Consider the following 26,069-nt stretch of genomic DNA (forward strand, 5'->3'; position numbering starts at 1 on the left):
TATGACCCTTTGCCATTGAGTTGAATTGAGGTGAGTTGACTAATGGTCCCAAGGCAGGAGTGCAGGCCCCAAGGATCAGGGTCAGTGATCTTGACCCCGCTGCCTCTCCACAGTTCCGAAAAAATGTCCAGGATGTGCTGTCTGACCTGCCCAACCCCGATGACTATTTCTTCGCTGGCTCAGAGGTGAGGGGGGTGAGGAGGAGGGGTTGGAGACATAACCTGGCTAGAGGTAGGGTAGAGGTGGGCTAATGATGATAAGACCTGAATTATCCCCTACTCACCTGCCTCCCAGGGAGTTTGTGCAACAAGTGCCTTCTGAATATTAAAATACAGCCAAAATGGGGGTTGTTGTGATTGTTTTCATGATGGAAATGATCTCCTTTGATCCTCACAACTACCCTGAGAGATAGGTAGGAGGGAGAGGGTCAGTAGAATTGTCCCCATTTTTCAGATGAGAAAATTGAGTTTCCAGGGTCTCTTCTGCCTCTTAATATTTTGACACTATGACTTGCCCAAGGTCACCCAAAGGTCTGAGCTGGGGCTAGACCTCTGGTCACCTGACTTTAAATCCATTGTTCTTTCCTTGAAGAGACAAAGCAGTGTCTTTAAAGAAGAATAGGGACAAATATAAATTCCTTAAAAAGAAAAGCCAAATGGAAGAAAATAAAACTTAGATTTCATAATCTTAAATGTAAAAGGGCCAAGCAATTCAATAAAAGGAAAGAAAATTATAGAAAGGTTACGAGGAGAAAACTTCCTAATCAGAAGCTTTTAAAAAACCTACCTAAAAAACAAAGACATGCACAAATAAAATTGTCTTAAGTGGCAACAGGATGGTTTGTTTAGAAAAGCTTAGCGAATCAGCAAAGATACTGAGATCATTAATAGCTTTAGCAAATTTGCAGCCTCCAAAATAAACCCATAAAAATCAATAGCTTTTTAATATAATGATAATAAAAAGGGAAATCTCATTCAAAAAACACTTCAAAATATATTTGGGGATCAGTCCAGTAGGACACACAAAATACTTGCATAGATTCGATTACAAATACTCGTTGGAGAAATAAAAAGCAGGTGAAGTGGTTAAAGGACTATTCAGTGCGCATAGCTGGCCTGTGTCAATATCACAAAAGTGGCCCTCAAGGGCCATCTGTTCTGACTCAGAACCAGACAAGAATGTCCCTTACCACATACCTGAAAAGTGCTCATCCAGCCTTTGTCTAAAGAGCCGTAGAGGAGGCGCACCCACCCCCTTTCTGGGCAGCTTATGTCCTCCTCTGGCTGGGTCGTCTTCCTGACGCCAAGCTTCAGTGGGTCTCTGTGTGGCTCCCACCCATTTCTAACAGCCCACCTTCTACAGGAAGAAGCCTTTCCCTAGCCCTCCCTCTGTTGATGTCTATAGCATGTTTGTCTGGAGGTGCTTGTGTGTCTCCTCCCCCATTAGACTGGGAGCTCCTTGAGGGTAGGGATTGCCTTTTGTCTTTCTTTGTAGCCTTGGCATGTAGCGTAGTAGTACCTGGCACATAGTTGGTGCTTAAGTTAAGTTAGATTGCTGGCTGACTGACAGCTTCTGCTTCTGTCCTGTAGATCCAAACAAAACAAATCTAATCTCTCTCTCACATGACAGCCTTTCACATACTTAGAAGCAGTGATCACGTCTTCCCGGTTCTTCACTTTTCCAGAGTAAACATGCCCAGTTCCTTCCAGTGAACCTCATAGGGCAGGCTCAAGGTACTTCTACATGCTGTCCATTCTCTGGTAGACACCCTCTCTAGCTTATCAATGTCTTTTCCAAGCTGTGTTACTCAGAATGAGGCATGATACTTCCAATGTGGACCTAACTAGGCAGAGTATGGAGGGAATATTGATCACCTCCTTATTGCTGGAATGCCCAAGATTGTGCCAGTATTTTTTGGCAGTCCTGGGATTCATTGGAGCATAAATGCTCATTGAGATAGACTACTGACAATGGCCCAGCCAGCCCAGATGCCCACTCTTTCAGTGACTGAGGACGGTGACTGTCTGTGCCAGGAGACACAAAGTCACCAGGAGCTAACTTCTCATTAGGTGCTGCTAGACCATTTTCTTCAGTTCTCTATGGATCACTCAGTTCTGTCCTTTCCAGTGCAAAGGAGAGAAAACAGAAGGAAAACAAGACATAAGCAGCATCATTCTCTCTGTTGTTAGTTATTCCTGTCCCATCCACCCCAAGCAGTGGATCAGTCACTTTTTTGAACCTGTCCCCTCCAAGTATTGCTTTAAAGAAATCTTCCTTGTCCTTAGCCTTCCTCACTAGCCTACAATTATTCTGATTTTTTTTTTTTTTTTAGCTCTACTGACATTATTCTTAGGGTCTAATGCCACCATTCTTGTACTTGCCTTCTGTTACCTGCCCTTACTTCCAGGCCTTGTAGAATGATTTTCCTTTGCAATCACATTGGTCCCTTTGGTCCAAATGCCACCTTGTCCCTCCTCAGAATTCTTGCTCTTACTTTCTTCCCATTGCATTCCTTAGCCCTCCTCAGAGAGTTTTCCCCATGGGATCCTCTGAAGTCTTGGGAAACTGTTCTCTCTGAATAAAGGATACGGTTCAGACTGTGCCTACCTGGCCTTTTCTGCCTTCTCACAGATGCTGAGGGTGCCCCAAGGTGTTCCTGATTCCACTCTAACCAGTTTCTTGCCGTTGGTAAAAATCAGAATTACTGGTGCCTCTATATTTGGAAGAATGACCTTTTCATCTGGGCAAGTCATTATTAATCTGGCATTTGGTAGGATCATCTAAATCTTGATTGGATTGGTGTGGAGAGAGAGCTCCCATAGATGTCTGGATAACAGAAACATCACCCCCAACACAGGAAATTGTCTCTGATCAGCTCAGCAATGAGCATGCTCTGGTGAAGAATGCACCATGTAGACTTGGCTAGTAGAGATGGGGGGTTTGAAAGAGAGAAGCCACAGAATGAAAGACTGGACGAAAAGGCACTTATGAAGCACTTAGTATGTACCAACCACTGTACTAAGCTCCAGATTTAAAAAAAAAAAAGCAAAGGTATCCCATGCTTTTTGAGGGAGTTACATTTTAATGGAGGAAGCAACCAGTAATCATGGAGAAGTGATGACTTGGGATGGGTGCTTTGTCCTGGAAAGTTACAAGGATGATGAATGTGCCTCTAGGGGAGAATATTGACTTGCCCTATCCAGGAACAGTGATAGAGTTGATTTGATCATGGTTCCAGAACTGGGATGAGGTGAGAAGGAGCAAGGAAGGAGAGAAGGAAGGAGGATATGTTGTATACATCATAGCAAACTGGGTGACTAGTGAGAAAAGGGTCAGAGGGTTGGGAGGGCAGTGAAGACCTGCTTGAATCAGTGAGGCTGGTGAGGCACTGACAATCAGGACAGTGAGGCTCTGGGATAAACTTGCAGAGATGAAAGCATTCAAATCTCCAGAGCAACCCTAGGGTCCAGCAAACTCTTTAAGGGTGTTCAAGATCAAAACTATTTTCACAATAATACTAAGAGGATTAAAAATTTGAATGTGGTAAATATTGATAGATATAAATCCTATAAACAAAAGCTCTTTGCGTGTCCCCAATAATTGTTAAGATTTTAAAGGGGTCCTGAGACCAAGAAGTTTGGGCACTATTACCCCAGGGCCTGACCTCGGTCTGGGTGGCAAAATGATGGGGAATAGGGACTGGAGAAGAAAGAACAGTCACCCATTGCCCACCCCACCCTCATTGTGTCTTTGGAGGATCTTTGACAGCCAGGCAGTCTCTCTTCCTTTGGGGTAACTCAGCAGATGTTGCTTCAGCCTCACTATAACCATGTACAAATTTAGGCACTTACTTGTACCTGAATTTCCCATGATTCAGGGCTGCCAGCATTCCTTAAAGGCCTTCATTCACTTCAAGCTATAGAGGGTGAGGAATGGGATGCTCTGAGGTATTGGTGGAGAAACTGGGCCTGGGCTGGGCCTGGGTCTCCCTGGGCAGGAGGGGAGAAGGACCCTGCCCAGAGGAGGCCTACTCCAGGCTCCAGCCTGATCCTGCCTCTTTTTCAGCTCGAAGTTTTGACCTGCAGAAATCTGAGGCCATGCTCCGGAAGGTGAGCCCCCTGCCCCTTACTCTCTTGGACCCCAGGCCAGGGCAGCAGATCCCGGGCCTTCCTACCTCTGGCTGAGTTTTCCTTTTTTCTTCATTTCTCTGTCCCTTCCAGACTCAGTCAAAGCCCCTCTCGCACTAGTGGTCTTCCAAAGGCTATTGAATCTTTCCTCCTGCTCCCAGCCCTCCTCTTAGCAGGGGAAGAGACTCGAGTGACAGTTGAGGGGGGGCTCAGGATGGTTCTTAGTAGCCTGAACCCTGGCATTTGTCAGGGGAGAGAGGCAAGGGGCATGGAAGGAGCCCTGGAATAGGAGTCTAGAAGCCCAAGTTCCAATCTGCTGCCTATCCATCCTTTGACCTTGGCCACACATCTCAGAGTCTTGGTTACCTCATCTATAATACGAGGTGTTTGGACTAGAATCCACATGCATAGGAACGAGCACTGGATCTGGTATCAGAGGACCTGGGTTGGGATCACTGCTCCACTGTTTCCTAGACATGTGACCTTGGGAAACTCACTTCCCTTCCAAGGGTCTCAGTTTCCCCAACCTTACCTGGAAGGAGTTAGCTGCCTTCCAGCTCTGTTCCAGGTTCAAAGGTTTCTCTCTACTTTGACATCTTATATTCTCTGGAGGAAAATTATTTCATTATTTATTTTTAACATTCAGTTTTAAAATTGTGAGTTCCAAATCCTCTCCCTCTAGTCCCTTTCTCACCCACTAAGAAAGCAAGCAGTATGCTAGCAATTATTCATGTAACATAATACAAAACATATTAACCATGTTGAAAAAGAAAAAAAGACAAGAAAAATAAAGATAGTTTGAACTTTAAAAGAAAGTATCCTTCAGTTTCCCCTCCGATTTATGCATTTGTGCTCTGGACAGAGAGCATTTTTCATCTTGAATTCTTTGGAATTTTCATCTTACGTTCTACAGTCATTGTCCAAGATCTAGATCTGACATCCCATGTTCTATGGATTCTTCTGGCTTTGATATTCTAAGTTCAAAGGTTTCTCCAAGCTTTGACATCCCATGTTCTCAAGTCCTTTTTAGAGATTTCTCCCAGCTCTGATATTTCCTGTTTCAAGGTCCCTCCAGTTCCGACTTTGTCCTTCTGACCTCTGCCCTTTGGATCTGACCCTGGGGCTGGCTGAACTTGAGGAATTCCTGACTTGGCACCATCTCATTTCTCTTGGTAGCACATGGTATTCTGGAAGCAACAGGACCTGGACAACATCATGACCAGGCAGCCCCGTGAGGTAAGCCTGGATTAGCTCCCTGCCCAGAGTCCCAGAACACAGCCCTGCCTGGCTCTCCTCTGGGTTCTGGGTCCCTGGTCTGTGTACGATGAGCAGTCTTGACCTTGGAGCCTCGGAGGTCCATTCAGGTTGCTTCTTCTGTGCCTAGGTCCTCCAGTTATATGACACAGGCTGCTTGAGTGGTTATGACCAAGAGGGCTGTCCAGTGTGGTTGGATGTCACTGGCTGCCTGGATCCCAAAGGGCTGCTTCTGTCCAGTAGCAAATCAGAAATGCTCAAGAAATGCATCCAAATATTGGCATCCCTCCTTCAAGAATGTGATCTACAGAGTGAGAAGGTGAGCAAGGGAGGGGGAAAAGCCCTGGGAAAGGCTGAAGGAAGGTTGGGAAGGGGGTGTCCTGAGAGGGTGGATGCCTTGGCCCATTGATCCTGGGGTTGTGGCCCCTCAGTGTGCCCCTCTTGAGCCCTCTTGAATCAGACAGCAGCTCTCAGATGGTTCAAAGGCGACAGCTCAAAGGAACATGTCTTGGAATGCATTTTTTCCCCTTCTGTGACCCTGGGATGGACATCAGATGGACAGAACCTTGGGTTTGAAGCAGGAGACCTGGGTTCATATTGTAATAGTTTTTAAAAAATGAAGGTAGACTGAGGCACCAAGTTCCAAGCACAATCAATTTATTAGTGAAGTGTGAATTTACCAAAAAATAGACTCTGAGCTTCCCAGCAAAGCAATAACCCAATTATGCAGTCAACAGCCCTTTTTATATTTGAGGGGATACTGAAAATAGGAAGGCTAGCATCAGAGATGGAAGAAAATGAGACTGGATGGAAACTGGGGAGGAGAACAAGCAGCAGTTCTTTCTTCCCTCCCAGGCATAAGCAACATCAAGTCCAGCCTTCTCTGCAAGGCTAGAGAGCAAACCAGACATCTAGGAAGGACAGATACTAGAGCAGACTCCCATCTGCATCCTTCAACGGGAACAGATTTCCTTGACAATACAGTAGAGCAGTGATTCGCTGGAGGACTGGGTTTGTAAAGGGAACTCAGTGTCTGAATTAAGTTCAGAGAATGGGCAGTTATAGGACAAAATGAATGACTAACCATGACTTAGGCAGTTCCAGGACAAGGTCAGTTCCTTGTAAAGAGGATCAGTTTTAAAAAGAGAGAGAATCAATGTGACTGTTTCAACATTCTGCTCTGCAACTTTGTAGCTGTGTGATGCTGAGCTAGCAGGTCTGGGAGCCTGGAAGTCAGCCAGTCAGTCAGGGAGCATTTATCAAATGTTTAACTCTGTGCCAGGCGCTGCTCTCTGGTAATTCAGATACAAAATAGTAACAGTCCCTCCTGTCCTAGGAAGCTGAGCTCATGAGACTTGAGGTTGCTAGAGAAAGAACACAGGCAGAGAAGGGGACCTGGAACCTAGTGCTGGGTCCTTCAAATCACAGAGGGTGGGACATGGATGACTATCTCTGCAGGAGATAAAGGAGCAATCAAACAGGTGAGAGGTTCTAGGAAGGGTCCAGGAAGGAGGAGAGGGCTGGAAACAGTGTTGAATACTGTGGGAGAGACCACAGGTGCTGGAGAGAGTGGCTTCTGTCAAGTGATGAGGCTGGCGGCCAGATTTTGAGTATAACCCAAGGAGTTCTAGACAGCTCTGGGGCATTTGAGGAAGCAGGATTTCCTTCCATGGAGGACTTGGAACCTGACCCCAGCCTTGAAGGAAGGATGAGATTTCAGATGGAAACTGGGAGAGGAATGCAGTTATAGGCTTGGGAATGGTGTGAGCAAAGTCCTAGAGGGGTGGTGGTGTATTTGGGACAGAAGATGTAATAGTGTGAGCCAGTGTGTCTGGAATAGAACAGGATGAGTTAAGGCTGGAGAGGTTAGAGCCAGATTCTGGAAGACCTCGAATCCCAGGCTGCATTTTGTTTCTTAATCCAAGAGACAGCAGGAGCCCCAGAGGGTTATTGAGCAGGGCAGTGACAGTCGAATCTCCAGGAGAGTGGAATCTGAGTCTTGTATCCCTTACAGCTCCTAGCACTGACTTGTGCACAGCCATTGCTTCTTAAATATTTTTCCTAATTGGGGCAGGGGTGTTAGAATTGACTGCAGTGCTAATAGGTGCTCCCAGGGATGACTCTGACCACCTCAGTCCCTTGCCTTCTCTACTATTCCAGAGAGAGTATTAACCCCTGTTGGGGTGTAATATACAGCTTTGCCACCAGATAGTACTCCAGGTATCCATGATTAGCCTTTTGCCCCCACTGGCTACAATTTCCTTGAGTCTCTAGAGTTGGCTCTGGCCCTCAAGTTCAGGAAAGTTTAGAAGATGGGATCTGGTATATACTCAAAATGATTTTTAAAAAAAAGCAAAATTCCTCATCAGTTAGCTCCAGCCCCCTCTTCTATGGGCCAACTTTAGCACTGGACAGCCAGGTGGTGCAGAGACTAGAGCCCTGGGCTTGGAATGAGGAAGACTCAATCTCATGAGTTAAATCTGTCCTCAGCCACTAGCTGGGTGACCATGGGCAAGTCACTTCACCCTGTGTGCCTCAGTTTCCTCATCTGTAAAATGGGCTGGAGAAGGAAATGGTAAATCAGTCTAATATCTCTGCCAAGAAAGTCCCAAAATGTGGTTGTGATGAGTTGGGCATGATTGAAAAGACTGAACAAAAGTTTCACCACCTCAGTCATGAGCCCCCATTTCACTGGACTAGGTAATGTGCTGTTCCTGTGTTTTTAAAATTTTTTTAGCATTTATTTATTTATTTTTAGTTTTCAACATTCATTTCCACAAGATTTTGAGTTCCAAATTTTCTCCCCATCTCCTCCCTCCCCTCTTCCCAAGACAGTGTGCATTCCAATTACCCCTTCCCCCAATCTGCCCTCCCTTCTATCACACCCTTCCCTTCCCTTATCTGAATCTTCTCTCTTTTCTTGTAGGGCAAGATAGATTTCTATATCCCATTACCTGTATTTTTTATTTCCCAGTTGCATGCAAGAACAATTCTCAACTTTAGTTCCTAAAACTTAGAGTTCCAACTTCTCTCCCATCCTTCCTTCCCACCCATCCCCACTGAGAAGGCAAGCAATTCAATATAGGCTATATAGGTGTATCTTTGCAAAAGACTTTCATAAAAGTCATGTGAAAGACTAACTATATTTCCCTCCATTCTATCCTGACCCCCATTTAGTCTATTCTCTCTTTGGACCTTGTCCCTTCCCAAAAGTATTTACTTCTATTTACTCCCTCCTCCCATTTGCCCTCCCTTCTATCACCCCCCCCCCTGCACTTCTCCCCTTCTCCCCTACTTTCCTGTAGTGTAGGATAGATTTTCATATCAAATGGAATGTGCATGTTATTCCCTCTTTAAGCCAAATTTGATGAGAGTAAGCTTCACTTTTTCCCCTCTCACCTTCCCCCTTTTCCCTCCATTGAAAAAGCTTTTTCTTTCTCTCTTTTATGAGATAATTTGCCCCATTCCATTTCTCCCTTTTTCCTTCCAAGTATTCCTTTCTCACCCCTTAATTTTATTTTTAGTTTAATTTTGTCTTTTATTTAATTTTGTTTAATTTTATTTTTTATTTAATTTTATTTTTTTAGATATCATCCCTTCCTATTCAACTCACCCTGTGCCCTGTGTGTATGCATATATGTATAATCCTTCCAACTCCCCAAATACTGAGAAAAGTTTCAAGAGTAACAAATATTATCTTTCCATGTAGGAAGGTAAACAGCTCAGCTTTAGTAAGTCCCTTGTGATTTCTCTTCTTGTTTTCCTTTTCATGCTTCTCTTGATTCTTGTGTTTGAAAGTCAAATTTTCTTTTCAGCTCTGGTCTTTTCATCAAGAATGCTTGAAGTCTCTATTTCATTGAATGTCCATTTTCCCCTGAAGTATTATACTCAGTTTTGCTGGGTAGGTGATTCTTGGTTTTAATCCTAGTTCCTTTGACTTCTGGAATATCATATTCCAACCCTTAGATGCCTTAATGTAGAATCTGCTAGATCTTGTGTTATCCTGATTGTATTTCCACAATACTTGAATTGCTTCTTTCTGGCTGCTTGCAATATTTTCTCCTTGATCAGGGAACTCTGGCATTTGGCTACAATATTCCTAGGAATTTTCCTTTGGTGATCTCTTTCAGGAGGTGATTGGTGGATTCTTTCAATATTTTTTTTGCCCTCTGGTTCTAGAATCTCAGGGCAGTTTTCCTTGATAATTTCATGAAAGATGATGTCTAGGCTCTTTTTTTGATCATGGCTTTCAGGTAGTCCCATAATTTTTAAATTGTCTCTCCTGGATCTATTTTCCAGGTCAGTTGTTTTGCCAGTGAGAAATTTCACGTTATCTTCTATTTTTTTATTCTTTTGGTTTTGTTTTCTAATTTCTTGGTTTCTCATGAAGTCATTAGCTTCCATCTGTTCCATTCTAATTTTGAAAGAACTGTTTTCTTCAGTGAGCTTTTGAACCTCCTTTTCCATTTGGCTAATTCTGCTTTTGAAAGCATTCTTCTCCTCATTGGCTTTTTGGACCTTTTGGGCCATTTAGGTTAGTCTATTTTAAAAAGGGTTATTTTCCTCAGCATTTTTTTGGGTCTCCTTTAGCAAGCTGTTGACTCGTTTTTCATTATTTTCTTGCATCTCTCTCATTTCTGTTTCCAATTTTTCTTCTACTTCTCTTGCTTGCTTTTCAAAATCCTTTTTGAGCTCTTCCATGGCCTGAGACCATTGAATATTTATTTTGGAAGTTTTGGATGCAGAAACCTTGACTTTTATGTCTTCTCTGATGGTAGGCTTTGTTCTTCCTCATCTGAAAGGATGGAAGAAAGTACTTGTTCACTAAGAAAGTAACCATTTATAGTCTTATTTTTTCCCTTTTTGGAACATTTTTCCAGTCAGTTACTTGACTTTTGAGTCCTTTATCAAGAGGAGGGTATACTCTAGGGACCTGTAAGTTCTCAGTTCCTCCAAAGTGGTACAATCAAGGGAGAGCAGTTTACTCCTCTCCTGGACTATGCTCTGATCTGGGAGCATCCATGTTTTCTGCCCAGGATCCTCTTCAAAGTCTCCACCAGCTCCACCAGACCAGCGCTCTTCCTCACCCCAGGACTGCCTCTCAGGTCTGAGACCTAGATCAGCCACTCAGGGTCTTTAGCTGGAGGGCTACAAGAATGGACCCTGTTGATGCTGCCTGGGGCTGGGGCTAGGGCAGGACCCTACTCCCTTCTCATCCAGGTCAACTTTCTCACTGACCTTTGAAACTGTTTTGGGGGTTTGTGGGTTGAGAAATCTGGGAACTGCAACTGCTGTCCATGATTCCTTGCCCTGAAGCCTGCTCCAGTCCTGTCCATGCCACAATGTACACCCAAAGCTGGGCTGTCCTCTGCTCCAAGCCCAGTGTGATAGACCTTTCCTGCTGGCCTTCCAGGCTGCCTTGGACTGGAAATCTCTTTCACTCTGTCATTTTGTAGCTTCTGCTGCTTTAGAATTTGTTTAGAGCCATTTTTTACAGGTATTTTATGGGCTATGGGGAGAGAACTTCTACAAGTCCATCCTTCTACTTTTCCATCTTGGCTCTGTCCCTTGTTCCTGTGCTTTATTAATCCCATCAGGCAAGTCACTTGTAAGCCTGAAAGGCAACTTTGAGGCCTTTATTTGCTCATGAGGCCCAGAGAATGAAATGATTTGGAGTCACCTGATTCTCATGAGGTCCATCACTCTGTCCTCTATATCACTTAGATCTACTTAAGCTCGCTGGACCCTACATTCCTGATCCCCAATAAGGGAACTGAATAACATGGTCTCTATGGTCCTTTCCAATGCTAATTTAATGAATGTGTGACCTTCTTACTGGGTGGTCTCCACAGTCCCCCCCAGCTCTGAATCTCATGAATGCAGGCAACCCTAGTTGGATGACAAACAGCCAGTCACCTAACATTTCTTTTTGTCTCAATAGCTGGGAAAGAAGATTGAAACTTTCGTTATGGTATTTGACCTGGAGCATTTGGGCCTGAAGCACTTTTGGAAGCCAGCTACAGAAGTCTACCAGGAGGTGAGGAAGGAATGGGCACTTCGAGGGTTGGCTCAGCCCAGCTTGGGGGGGGCAGCCAGGTCCCTAAAGCAGCAGGTCTTTCCGTTCACACTTAGGGTGAAGCCAGCAATCTGGGCTCTGAGTTCACAACATAGTGAAGCCTTTGGCTCAAAATATTCTACGTCCCAGAAAATCAGGCTGAAATTTTACAGGGAAGGGATCCACCAGAGGACAGAGGTGCTCTGGTTTAACAGAAAGAACCCCAAATTGAAGGTTACAAGACCTGGGTTGAAGGCTCATAACTGTGTGACCTTGAGTAAATCACCTGCATGACCTCAGTTTACTAATCTGTAAACAGAAGGGAATGTTCCCTTCCAGTTCTAAATCCTGTAATCTCACAGTCTCTAAGGGTCCTTCTTTTGGGATCTAATAGTCCCTCACAAGACATGGAAGAATGAATGCTGGAGTGGTAGCTGAAATTCAATATTCTAGGGCCACCTTTGCTATTCGTTGCTGGAAATCACCAAAAGCCCAAACATAGCTTAGGCTTGATGTAAAAGAAAAATCCCTAAAAATGAGAGCTATCCAAAGGCAGAGAAGGATGCCCTGGCAGGTAGTGAACTCCCCATCCAGAAGAGGCTAGATGATCACTTGTAGGGATGTTATAAGAGACTCTTGTTTGGGTACAGGTTGGGTGAGAGGGCCCTGAGGTCCCAGACGCCACCTGGGAAACTCACTACCCAAACGAGCATCTGATTCTGATTGACCTTGGCCAAACTCTTCAGTGTTTCTAGGTCTCTGTGGTGGCATCTATAAAAATAGAATCTTGACCTCTATGGACCTTTCCAGCTGTAATTTCTGTGATATCATGGCCCCCTTCTCAGTCCTGGAGGCTGGGGCAGTGGTACACTGGGCAGTGATGTCCAGACAGAGACAGCCCAAGTGCTGAGACCAGTGGGTCCTCAGTGGGAGCTCTGAAGACCCCTGGGCATGGAGACCTTTTGAGGCTTCCTAATGCTGTCTTCCAGAGGTCTCAGGGAGGTGGGCACTGGCTGGCATGAGGAAGGCCATTACTAGACTTCTCTTGGCTTTGCAATTTTTCTCCGTACTTGAGAACAATTTCCCTGAGACTGTCAAGAATTTTATTGTAAGTCAGCAATGGTGGGGGATGGGATGGAGTGGGTGAGAGGAAAAGCGGGTCCTGGGGTCAGTGCAAGGGGGCACCTGCTAGACTGTGCCAGGGCTCAGCAAATGATGGGAATGGCTCCCCCATTAGAGTTTGGCATCCAAACCCTTAAAGTATTTTATTTTGGACTCAATCCCTTCAAGGGAGCCCAAGACACCACTCTGAGCTCCCAAAGGCAATGGTGCGTGATAGGAATCACTTCCACTCCAGAGCTGCTCTCTCTGGCCCTAATCTTAAGGTAGCTCTGCCTCTTTCAGTTCCCAAGCTGTTCCCTGTAGCCTACAACTTGGTCAAAGCCTTCATTTCAGAGGAGACACACAGAAAGATTGTGATTCTGGGAGGTGAGTATGTTCTGACCCTCCCAGCTTCTCTCAATGGGGTGTTATTGTGTGGGTGAAGAGGGTAAGTTAGAGGCCACCATTTAGGTGATTTTTGACTAGATGAGATAGCAATGGGTTCAGCCAGACGTGGAAAAGTTTGGTGAAGAATTAGAGAAGAAAGCTTAGGTGTCCTTGAAGCTGAGCCCAGGTGGATTTGTCTTATGTTGATTTGTGCCTCCATCCTGTGAAGTCTCCCCCTGACTGCAGTGATCAAACTCAAGTTCTTCCAGATCCCACCAAAGTGTGAAGTCTTTTAAAAAACAACCTATTTTATTTATTTCATTAAATATTGTCCAATTACATGTAAAAAAATTTTAATATTCATTAAAAAATTTTTTGAGTTCTCTCCCTCCCTCTCTCACTACCCCTCTCCTTGAGAAGGCAAGCAATTTGATATCGATTACACATGCAAAATTATGCAAAACATATTTCCATATTAGCCACGTTGAAAAAGAAAACAGACAAAAATTGCCCAAGAAATATAAAGAAAATTTTAAAAATGCTTTTGTCTGTGCTAATGAATAGTATCTTTCATCATGTATCCTTTAGATACATGATGGATCTTGGATCATTTTATTGATCAGCATCTTGCTATATTAGTGTGTACACTATTTTCTGGGTTCTGCTTATTTCACTTTGCATCTGTTCCTATGAGTCTTCCCTGGTTTTTCTCAAACCATCCTACTTGTCATTTCTTACAGAATAATAGTATTACAGCTTGTTCAGCCTTTTCTCTTCTTTCCTTCCTTCTTTTCCTCCCTCCCACTCTCCCTACCTCCTCCACATGGAAAATCATACAATTACATGTGGGTGTTCTGCCCAAAGGAATGTAAATTTCTTGAAATAGAGCTCTGGAAAACCAGGCTTTGATAAAACCCATTGGGGAAGAGAGCTACTTGACTATGAATTCAAACCAAATCATTCTGCCTCTCACTGATTGGACAATAATAGGTCACAGGATAAATTGGAAAGGACCAAAAGAGGGAAAGGACATGACTATTCTGAGTTTAAGATGTCTATGGACCCTGCAGTTTGAGATGTCCAATAGACAATGGGATATATGAGCCAGTAATCAGCAGAGAAGTTAGAGGTCAGTAAGCAGATTTAAGAATGATCAGCCTGGTGATAGTAATTGAATCCATAGGAGCTGGTGAGATCACCAAGCAAAGTAACATAGAGGGGGAAGGGAAGAGGATGATAACCAAGGTTAGCGAAAATGCCCTGGATGAAGATCCAGAAAAGGAGACTGAGAAGGAATGGACAGCTAAGTTGGAGGAGAACCAGGAGAGAAATATCCCCCCAAAAACAGAACGAAGAGGCTATTATGGAGTGTAAGAGCCTGAAGAGAGCTCAGGGAGGTTAAGAAAAGGCAGTAGGATTTGGTAGTTGAGGCATCACTGGTAACTTTGAGGAGAGCATGTCTGATTGAATGATGAGGTCAGAAGCCAGACTGTAGAAGTTAAGAAAATGAGAGGAAAGGAATTGGAGGCACCTATGGTAGATGACCTTCTCAAGGAGATTATCCAGAAAAGGGAGGAAAGATGTGGAATGAGAGCTAGCAGGGAAGGATGCATGAAGTGAGGGGTTTTTTTGAGGATGGAGGAGGAAGGCTGCTGCTGACACTTGTCCTTCGTTCTTTAAGAAGACCATGACATCAGAGAGGTGATGCTATGACATATAAGGTGAATTGGATTGAAGTGAGGCAGTGCTGTGTGGAGTCACCAGCCTCACTTTCTCCTCTGGAGACATCTGGGGCCAGCCAGAAATAGATCTGGACAACTGGGGATGGCCCAGGATACAGTGGAGACCTTAGCCTTTTTAAGCTAAGGTTTTTAACAGATCTCAATTTGACTGAGGCAACTCCCATTCAATTGTTATCACTATGCTGATGTCATTAATAAGAAATGAGACAGAGAATAGTCTCTTCTGAAATATAAATAAAAATAAAAAACTCTCTGGGAGGGGAAGACCCTTAGGGTCTCTGGCTAAAACAGAAACAATTGCTATTTACACTCATTCTGAGCCAATCAGGGTCCAAACAAATGACCAAGTAGGGCTTGGCCTGGAACCTGTTGTTGGCCAATCAATGAGAGCCGCAGTAATTTGGAGTTAAGGCTCATCTTTAAGAGAAAAAAGTTTCAGAGATTAAAATTTACATTCCTTTTGGGCAGAGCACCCGCAGGTAAGTGTGTGATACACTATGTGGACAGAGGGAATATGAGACAGAGATGACGGAAGAAATAACAGGGGAAGACACTTGGGTGATGATGAGGAGGAGAGAAGAGGGAACTTTTAGTGAATGACCCTAATTTTTTTAGGAAATGTGTGGCAAAATTCTCATTTAAGGAAACTGGTAGACAGAGAGCCACAGGACACTTGAGGAGGGGTGGAATGTTTGGAGAAGCTACTTTCATGAGTAGGATAGTAAATTAATTAAGGACATATTAAAAGATTGCCCTTCAGCAGTGAGAGCTCAGTTGAAGTTACGTGACGTAAATTTGTGGTGGACCTAGTCAGCACAGTTTCATGATTTTTTTCCCTCTAGCTTTGTTTTACAGAAGATGGTGAGAATGATCTAAAGCTGAATCTTGGCAGGATCAGATCAGTGATAAGATAAGGCAAGGGACACAAGAGAAGAGGACAGCGTAGAACTGAATTGGTTCACTAAAGGGTCAAGATGGGGAAGGGTAGAGAATGTAGCTAGTGCAGAGGTGATGGCTTGAGAAAGAACTGAGCAGTGAGGGGATTAGAAGTCACGGTGAGAATGAAAGATGGGCACAGTGTGTGTTTGCCCTTCGTTGCTGAAGAAGACCATGCCATCAGAGAAATAATGACATGACTTCCACTTGACTTTGTTTTGAGTGAGTGAGGGCTGTGCAGGTCACCAGTCTCACTTCTTCTCCAGAGCCATCTGAATCCAGTGACCAGATATTCATCAGGATGACTGGAGATGACCCAGGATGAGGCAATTGAGGTTAAGTGACTTGTCACACAGCTAGTAAGTGTCAAATGTCTGAGGTGAGATTTGAACAAGGTCCTCCTGACTCCTGCACTGGTGCTCTATCCATTGCACCACCTAGCTGCCCCAAGAATGAAAGATACGGTTTCGTAGAGGTAGAAGAGGTGGAATGAAATGGAATTGGAATTAGAATTACTAATAGATTTGATCAGATAACAGAATTTCCTCCTTCTTGAACATGGCAGTGGTTCATTTGTAGGTGATAGCAAGATGAAGGGTATAACCATCTTTGTGGGTGGCTGAGATAGGGTAGAGGAGCAGTTCAGGGGAAATGAATCTATCAAAGAGCTATAAGGTCAGAATGTTTGACAGAACATCAATGTTTGTTGAAGTCTCCCAGTGTGAGGACAGGAATTGAGGAGGAGAGAAAGACTGAGGCATGCCCTGAATACATGTAGGAAAGAAAGGGAGTCACTGAGAGGTCTATATATAGCAACTACCAGGATTTTGACTGGGTAGTAGGTTTAGATTATGAACCTCAAAAGAGAAGAGGCAATTAAGTGATGGAGGTAGAAGGAGACCCTGGAAAAGGCAAAGAGAACTGTATATCCCAAATTCCCCATCTCAACCAAGGAGTTGGGGAAAATAAGGAAAAGGGAAGACATGGCTAGAAAGGGAGGCTGTGTCACCAGGTGACACAGCCAGGCATTCCAGAGAGCACAGTGGAAAGGGGGAGCTGCGTTAGGGGACATTTGGGGGAGGGTGTTGAGGAGAATGGGATTAAGGGATCAGGCAGTGGGGAAGGAGAAGTTCAGAGAGGTTTGTCACTTGGTTGGCTGATGGGGAATCATTCTGGAGCCACAAACACTCACGAATACCATTGAACAAGGTAGAAAGAGGTAGGGATCTCTTCGTTGTGGTGAGAGTCTCCAAAGTGACAGAAGAACAGATCTTTGAAGGGCAATGCAGCATGGGGTAATGGAAAGAATTGATTTAGAGGCTTAGGGTGTGTTTTCAAATCCAAGCTCTGACATTTTTTACCTGTATGTCCATAGAGAAATCAGTTTAACCTCTCTGGGCCTCGGTTTCCTTTACTGAAAAATGAGGAGGTTGAATCAGATGGTTTCTAAAGTCTGTGACAGGTGCACTTCTATGATCTCATCAAACAGGTCACTTTCTTACCTGGGATATTATTTCTGCCTATTTCTTTTTCAGTCAGTCAATACACATTTATTAAGTACCAACTGTGTACGAGGCACTGTGCTAAATAATACTGGAGGTAAGAAGAAAGGCAAAACATAGTCCCTGCCCTCCAGGTCCCTCCAGGGGCTCATGGTCTATTAGGGGAGAAAACCTGCAAACAGCTATGGACAAAGTGTTATACAGGATAACTAGGAAATAATCAACTAGAATTAAGGGAGATCAGGAAAGGCTTCCTGCAGAAGGTAGGATTCAAGTTGGGAGATGAAGGAAGCCAAGGATGTGCAAAGGTGAGATGAGGAGGGAGAGCATTCCAGGCACTGTGTGCCAACCCCAGTGCCCTGACTTGGGAGGTGGAGGGTCTGGTACCAGGAGCAGGAAGGATTCCAGTGTCACCAGATGGAGGAATATGTGGGAATAAAGTGTAAGAAGACAGGAAGAGTGGGGGGAGGGAAGAAGGCTAGGTTATTAAGGGCTTTGAATGTCAGAGAGATGATTTTGTCCAGACATGAGAGGCAGGACCAAGATGGTGGAGTAGCAGGAAATGCCACAAAACTTCTCCAAACACTCCCAGAAATGCACCAGACCAAGTCCTGATGGAGAAATCCAGAAAAAGTCACAGTAAATTAAGCCCCACTCAGAACAGGGAGACAGACAAGGAAATCAGTGGACACTGGGCACTGGGTTGCCCACTCCAGCTCTCTGGCACAGACAATGCACCAGGTCAGATGAGGGCTCAGACCTACATGGGGAACTGTGATGGGAATAGGGGTCAATGGGCAGCCTTGTTGCCCACTACCTTGTGTACAGAGAAAGGAGGAAGCTGAGAAGCAAGCTGCAGCCCAGGAGCAGAGCAGGAGCATCATTCCAGCACAAATTCCAGTCTGCAGAGGAATAATAGGGAAGGAAATGGCAAACCATTCCAGTGTCTTTGCCTAGAAAAGCCCAAATGGAGCCAAGAGGAGTTGGACAGGACTGAAAAGGAGAACATCATTACCTAGTTAGACTCTCCCTTATATCATCTCCACCCTCCAGTGATCATAGCACCAGTATCCTTTAACCAATTACATTCAGTTAGCTTCTACAAAGGGCCATTTACTCAGAAACTCCACCAAGAGTCCCCTCCCCCAACCCCCAGCACCTGGAGGCCTGTTCTCTCCAGTGGAGATCAGTTACCCTTAGAGAGAACAGGCTCACACATGTAGCTCCTAAGGACTGGGCTCCCTGGCCAGTCTCCCAATCACACATCTCTTCTTGGAATCTCTTTCTCCTCCACCCTGGAATCTTCTTTTTCTTCCATCAGCAAACTGGAAGAAGGATTTGCAGAAATTCATCAACCCTGACCAGTTGCCTGCAGAGTATGGGGGAACCCTAACAGACCCTGATGGGAACCCCAAATACCTGACCAAGGTAAGGAACTCCCAGAGGCCAGGAATGGAGCAGGAGCCAGGGCAGACCCAGCAGGCCAAAGGTCATCATGTCCTCTTCCTGCAGATTAAATATGGGGGTGTAGTCCCCAAGAAATACTACCTACAGAACCAGATGAAAATGCAGTATGAGCATACAGTGTGTATCAGTCGGGGCTCCTCCCACCAGGTGGAGACTGAGATCCTCTTCCCAGGCTGCATCTTGAGGTAAGGGCCTGTCTGTTCTGCCCTTCCCCAGAAGGGAGCTGTGGGTGGATGTCAGCAGGAGCCTGGGCCACAGAATCTTAGGGAGGGCAGAACATGGGGCAAGAGGAACCATCTCTCCTGCAGGTGGCAGTTTATGTTGGATGGGCAAGACATTGGTGTTGGGATTTACCTGAAGACGAAGATGGGTGAGCGCCAGCGAGTAAAGGAGATGATTGAGGTGCTGCCCACCCAGAAGTACAACTCTCACCTGGTCGCCGAGGATGGGACCCTCACCTGCACAGAGCCAGGTGTCTGTGAGTGACATGTTTGATAGAGCATGGGAAATGGCAGCTGTGTCATGAGGAGAGCAGGAGGGAGAATGTCCTGATTGGCTAAAAGGGGAGAGGACAGTCTGCAAACCAGAAGCAGTGAGCTGGGCTTCAATTCCTTTAAGAAATCCTGAAGGGATCATTAAACATATGGTTGGTGAATATCCAGAAAGGGAGATGGGGATTACAGAGAGCCAGCCTGGCCTCACGAAAAACAGGATAGAGAAGCCCCATTGCCCTTGTGGACAAGATTACTACAAAAATCAATCAACATTTACTAAGTACCTACTGTGTATCAGGCCCCATATAAACACTGGAGATACAAAGAAAGGCCAAAGATGGGTTTGTCCTCAGGGAGCTCACAATCTAATGTGTGCAAACAAGCAATGGCCAGAATAAATTGGGGGAAATCAGTAGGAGGAGGGGATTAGTAGATTAAGGGGATGGGGCAAAGGCTTCTTGTAGAAGATGGGAATTTAGCTGAGACTTGGAAGCTAGGGCAGCCAGGAGGGGGCTGTGAGAAGGAAGAGCACTCCAGGCATGGGACACAGCCAGAGAGAAGAAAAGAGGGAGTGAATGTGTGTGGAACAACCAGGAGTCCAGTGGAAAAGGATGTGGTGGGATGTAAGATGTAAGAAGACTGAGATGATAGGAGGGGGCTGGGTTATGAAGGGCCTTGAATGTCAGAGCATTTTTATTTTGTTCCTAGAATAGGAATACTGCTGTAGTTTAATGGTGTGTGTGTGTGTGTGTGTGTGTGTGTGTGTGTGTGTGTGTGCTCGCGCCTAGACTAACATGGTCAGACCAGCATATTAGGAAATTTATTTTGGCACCTAAATGGAGGATGGACTGGAGTAGGCAGAGACTTAATGTAGGACAACCAGCTGGTAGGCTATTACAACTGTCTAGGTGTAAGGTGACAAGAGCTTGCCCCACAGTGCTGTCAGCATCAGGAGACGGGAGGGGGCATGTTGGAGAGATGTTGCAAAAGTGAAATCAACTGAGCAGCAGGTGGGATGGAGTGGGAGTGGGGAGACATATAGTGAGAAGTCCTGAATAGCACCCAGACTGTGAATCTCAGGGACTGGAGCATGGTGGTGCCCTCTACAGTAATGGGGGGGGCGGATTTAGAGAAGGAGATAATGAGTTCAGTTTTGGACATGCTGAGTGTGATATATCTATGAGACTCCAGCTGGAGATATTGGAAAGGCAGTTGGTGATGTGATGCTAGAGGTCAGGAAAGATGCTGGGGCTGGATTACAGATCAGAGAATCATTGGCACAGAGATGCCAATGGAACCTAGGGGCCCTCATCAGATCATTAAGAGAGTTGGAATAGAGGTGAAGACAAAAGGGACAAGGAAAGACCTTGTGGGGTCCTTGAGTTAGAGGATGTGATCTGGGTGAGGATCCAGCCAAGGAGACAGAGAAGTAGCAGTCAGAGAGGGAGGAGGAGAAGTGGGGCGGGGGAAGGGGTTAGGGGGAGGGAGGGTACTGAAATCCTGGAGAGAAGAGAGAATGCAGGAGAAATGGATGACCAATAGTGCCAAAGGCTGTAGAGAGGGTGAGGAAAATGAGGAGTGAGAAAAGGCCACTGGTAGCTTTGAAGAAATGGAATGTGGAGAGCAGAAGCCAGGCTGTAGAGAGAAAATGGAAGCTCCTGTTGTGGACTAAAGTAGTAGAGGAGAGGGATGCTGGGGACATAGTTTACCTCAGTTTTTCTGAGGCTAATAAAAAATCTCATCATTTCCTAGTGAGTGGAGGAATGTAGCCTAGAGGATAACCCAGTTGGGGTGGCTGGAGGTTTCCAGAATTGACTGAATGACTGAACCCAAAGGGAGGCTGATAATGATGCCTTGTTAACACAGAAGGAGGTCTCCAGTGCTCCCAGGTCTCCCAGGGATATGTGCCTGGCAGCGTATTCAGTACTGTTTTTTATCATTGACCTGGATAAAGCCATCAGTTTTGCAAATGACTTGAAGGCAGGAAGGATAGCTAACACAGAGTTAGAATCCAAGAGTCCTGACAGGCCAGAGCATTGGCCTGAATCTCATAAGACACAAGTTAACAGGAATAAATACAAAGTCTTACCCTGGACACAAAGTGTCCACTTCACAAATACAAAGTAGGAGGGGCCTGGATATATGGAGGCTTTTCAGAAGAGGATCTGGGGGTTTCAGTGAACTGCAAGCTTGCTAGAAATCAGCAGAGTAGTACAGCTGCCAAAAATACTGATGCCACCTTGGGCTGCAGTGAGGAGAGACATGGTATATAGGAACAAAGAGGCAATAGTGCCACAATTCTTTGCCTTGTCATGCTTCATCTGAATTAGTGGGTTCAGTCCTGGGCACCACAGTTTAAGACAGACATTGGTGATCTGGAGACTGTGCAGAGGAGGCAGCAGGATGACCAAGGGCTCTCTATGCCACATGAAGATCAGTTGACAGAGCTGGGCATGGTCAGTCAGGAGATGAGCTCAGGAATAGGGGTGGGGAATAGGATACCTGTTCCAGTATTGAAGGGTTGTCACATGGGGGGTGGGTTTGTTCTGGGTGACCCCAGGAGGCAGAACCAGGAGCAAGAAGAAGGAGGTACAAAGAGGCCAATTTAAGCTTGGAGACAGGACAGTCTTCCTCAGGATGAGAGCTGCCCCACGTGGAATGGACTCCCATAGGATGAGTGGGTGCCCCTTCCTAGGGGGTCTTCAGGCTGAGGTTCAATAGCTACTCATTGGGTATGTTCTAGGGGGATTCTTTTGTGAGCAGATTGGACTAGATGGCCCTGGGGTCTCTTCTGGGACTCTCAGTTTCTGTGACTCTGTGGTTTGTCTCTACCTTGTTCTAGTGTGAGGAAGTGCCACCCCAGGTTAGGGGAAGCCCAGCTTTCATCTGGGCCTCTGCCCTGGGATCATCTCTACTGCTGTTTTCTCCCTCCTCTTCACTTTCCCTGAGTACTCCTTTCCCTAATCTCAAGTTTTAATGGTGGAGTTACCTGCTATGTCTTCTGTGTCCACCAATCCATGCCTGGTCTCTGTGTAAGTATTCTCCTTTCCTTCTCTTTAGTGCCACCCTCCCAGGCAGAGATTTCTGTCTCCTGGAGATACTTGTGCTGGGGTCTTGTAGGAAGAAAGATTTTACCATGTGGAGATGAGTGGTGGTGGGCATTTCTAGCCCTTCCAGGTATAGAGGTCAATATGAACACAGGCACAGAGGTGAAGGAGGGCTCAAGAGCAGGGACTAGAGCTTAGTCTTATTGGGACATAGGTGTAGTGACCCCTCTGGGCTACCTCCCCTCCCACCAAATGGCACTTGCAGTTTGAGTCACTCTAGCGATGACCAGCCCAGGTTGAAGATACCATGTAGGTTCATATTACTAAAACTGTAACTCATGAGCCCCCACTGGGGTGTTTACCTTTGATAGTCAACTGGTTGACAAAATTAGCTCAAAGCAAAGATGTATTGAGAAGGCATATCATGGACAGTGGTTACAAAGCATCACCCCACACGTAAACTTCAGTTTCCCTCTTCCACAAATATCCACAGTATCAATAAATACAGTAATCACATAAATAGTGAGTGGAGAGGCACACACAGAGGAAATGCTTAGGGTCAAGGCAAGTCATACCTTCAGCCCTGAAGTACTCCAAATGTCTCTAGGCTCCTTGTTTTTTCTTCTTGATACTCTTTATATTCTGAAGATACTTTGTTTTCTCTTGGGGATGGCATCTCTTAAAGGGGGAATACAGTAGTTAGTTGTAGCTGTTGGTAGAGGAGTGAGGGACATCCAGCCTCAAACACTTCCTAAGTGTATGACTTGTGACAAGTCACTTCAACTCTATTTGCCTTAGTTTCCTCAACTGTAAAATATCGATTATAATAGTATTTAGGTCCAACAGTTGTTCTGAAGATTAAATGAAATATTTTTACATGCCTGGCACATGACAGATACTTAGTAAATGCTTGGGTTGTTTTTTTTTTTAATTGCTCTATTGTGTGACCTCATTACTAATGGGCCTGGGGGAGGAAGAGAGAGAAATTTCACGGGCATACTCTGGAAAATGGACTGTGGAAAAAGAAGAGAGAAGCAGAAAGCTTCCTCCATAGCTAGGTTTCTTTTCACCTGCCAGAGCTAACTATTTCAGAGCTAGTTTGTACCTTTTAAGGCCACATCAGAGTTATGGCTGGTCCTTCAGCCATACAATGGTTAGCCACCTTAGAACTCACTCAACTTGTTGAAGGACATTCTTCACACATCCTAAAATGACTAAGAAGTAGGAATGCTTCTCTGCATGCATTCATTCAAGTCTGTAAGGAGAATATCTTTTACAAGGTGCAAATGGGCCTCTACCAGCTTCACACCCTCTGAAGGCTGAATAGATCATTACACACACTGGGCATGAGCCACTCATGGTTTTATGCATTTTGAAAGCTATGAATGCAACATCTCAGCTGTGAAAGAGGCAAAGTCTTTACTCCTCATCATCTCCATTACCTGCCACTTTCATCCTGTAATTTCCTGGAATGGTCAGGGGTCCCCTGATCGATCCCTTCTTCATAAAATGCTCCAAGGGGACTACTATGAACTAAAGCTTGGCAGGTAGATTGAAGGCAGCTCGGGATAGTCCTTGAGTACTAGGTGGGAGCTTAGGCCTAATTTAGCAGACAGTGGGGAGCTACAGAAGGTAGATCTCTCTGCATGTCTGTCTGTCTGTTCCTTGCAGATGTCCTGAGGTTTGACAACACCTACAGTATGGTCCACTCCAAGAAGGTCAGCTACACAGTGGAAGTTTTACTCCCTGACAAAGCCTTTGAAGAGAAAATCCAGAAACTGTAGGCAAGTCTGACCATGGCCACCATTATACCCCTTCCAATCTTGTGTCCACTCCTTGGTTCTGACTTTTCACTCACCCCACTCTGGATCCCTTTTTGCCTCTGGCCAGTTTTCTCCACCCAGAAGTGCCATGGGGATGACCTTTGACCAAGACACTGTGTGAGGATGGGGAGATGCTGAGTGAAATGCCTCAAGGTGATAATGGCTTAGTAAATGTACACAAAGAATGAATGAAAAATAGATTTTTTTTTAGCACCTACTGTGTGCCAGGCACTGTTTTAGATACAGGAGACACAAATACAAAGGCAGAATAATTCTTACCTTTAAGGAGCTCACATTCTATTGTGGGAGGTAATTGAATAGTGGAGCAGTGGAGTCATAGGGATGATGAGGGGAGCCATAAGGGAGTGGATTGTCGCAATCTTTATAGAAATAAAGTATTGATTTGCTTATCATTTCCAGGGCAAAATGTGGAAAGTGGGGGCAAAGGAATGCTGAAAACAAGATGTTTCAAGGAAAGTTGGAACTGGTTTCCAATTCTTCTGATACTTGCTTATTATGTGACCTTGCACGAGTCACTTTACTCTTCCGAGTTTTAGCTTCCCCATCTTTAATATGCTGATAATAGTATTTATAGTACCTACCTCACAGGGCTGTTGTGAGTCTCAAATAAGGGAATGCATAAAGCACAGTTTTAAAAACTGTTTTGTAAAATGCAGCTTTTAGTTGATGTTGTTAATTTTTCCATTGATAAATTGTTAATTCACATTGATAAATTTTTTTTTATTATCTTTTCTTCCCTCCCAGAGAACCAAAATAATATCTTTAAGGAAAAAAAGACTAAGGAGAGAATTCTCCCCTTTCCTCCCACCCCCAGCAAAACTGTTCACCATATTGAAGAAGTTTGAAAATACCTTCAGTGTTCCACACCTTTGCACAGGGATGTGCAGGAGCCAGCTCTCCCCAGCTTGCAAGAGTAGCTTATTACACTTTCAGGGTGATCATTTACACCATAGAAACTAACAATGGCTATCCATCGGAACCTGATTAATAGTGTTGTTGATTGTCTAAGCTTAAGAACATGTTAATAATGCAGATTAAACTCAAGTGTGTGTGTTCACATTTTTTTAAAGAGCCTGGTTGTTAAATACATACCACCACACTCCTATATTGTTCTATGAACAATGCTTGAGCTCAGCAGGAGGAAAGTGGCAGGTTCAGGGATGAAAACAGCAATCATGTCTGCAAAGTACTTTATACCCATTAGCCTGTTTGAACCTCCCTACATCCCTGCCTAAGGACCTCCCACTTCTACAAAAGAGGGGAGAAGTTTTCTACTATCTCTTCATTAGGGCAATGCTTAATCTCTGTAATTTTGCAACATCCACTTTTGGTTGTTTTGTCCTTTTTTTAAATTTATGTTGTGATCAGTGTGAATATAGTTTCCATTGAGTGTCTAGGAAACCTCATCATTGGGAAACTCATTATTTTGCCAAGGTGGCAGCAGCTTTGGTCCTCACACCTCATCAGTAATCTCAGCTTCCTCAGAACGCTCTGCCTCTTTCAATGGAGGGCTGGATGGCAGAGCAAAGGACCCTTCTCAAAATCTCCACTGAAAGAGGGCCTCAAGTCAGCACCTCTCAGCTTCTTTTTGTGTGTTGTTTTCCCAGTGAGATTGTAGGTACCTTGAGGGTAGAAGGCTTTTCTTTTTCTGATTTGAATCCCCAGTACTTAGCACAGTTCCTGGCACATAGTAGCCTCTTTAAAATGTGTATGGACTCTGTTTCACTCTGCATCAGTTCATGCAGCTCTTTTCATACGTTTCTATATTCATCATATTTGTAATTTCTTGGCAGGTAGTTGAAGGCAGCTGTAAACTTGCTGTAAAAATTTTCCCCTCCAGTTTCCTGCTTTCTTTCTAATTTTGACTACTTTGGTCTTGTTTGGGGGAAAAGTTTTTAATTTCATGTAATCAAAATGATCACTTTTTGTTTTTGCTCAGTTGTTTTCAGTCAATTCTGACTCTCCGTGACCCCATTTGGAGTTTTTTTGGCAAAGATTCTGGAATGATTTGCCATTTCTTTCTCCAGATCATTTTATAGATGAGGCAAACAAGGTGAAATGACTTGCCCAGGGTCACAATCTAGTGTTTGAGGTTGAATTTCAACTTGGGAAT

The 26,069-nt window shown here is 44.7% G+C and overlaps 1 protein-coding gene across 1 annotated transcript; it reads left to right on the forward strand.

Moving 5' to 3' along the window:
- The first annotated feature begins 5,288 nt into the window (after window positions 1-5,288).
- LOC140499033 (SEC14-like protein 4) lies at window positions 5,289-24,348 on the forward strand. The gene is made up of 9 exons (XM_072599957.1): window positions 5,289-5,363; window positions 5,512-5,700; window positions 11,323-11,416; window positions 12,492-12,548; window positions 12,841-12,924; window positions 18,426-18,532; window positions 18,617-18,756; window positions 18,880-19,049; window positions 23,784-24,348. Exons 1-9 carry the CDS (start codon window positions 5,307-5,309, stop codon window positions 23,894-23,896), a joined length of 1,011 nt encoding a protein of 336 aa, XP_072456058.1. The 5' UTR covers window positions 5,289-5,306; the 3' UTR covers window positions 23,897-24,348.
- The last annotated feature ends 1,721 nt before the right edge of the window (window positions 24,349-26,069 follow it).

The sequence above is a fragment of the Notamacropus eugenii genome, chromosome 4, assembly GCF_028372415.1.
Source record: "Notamacropus eugenii isolate mMacEug1 chromosome 4, mMacEug1.pri_v2, whole genome shotgun sequence".
NCBI classification, from domain to species: domain Eukaryota; kingdom Metazoa; phylum Chordata; class Mammalia; order Diprotodontia; family Macropodidae; genus Notamacropus; species Notamacropus eugenii.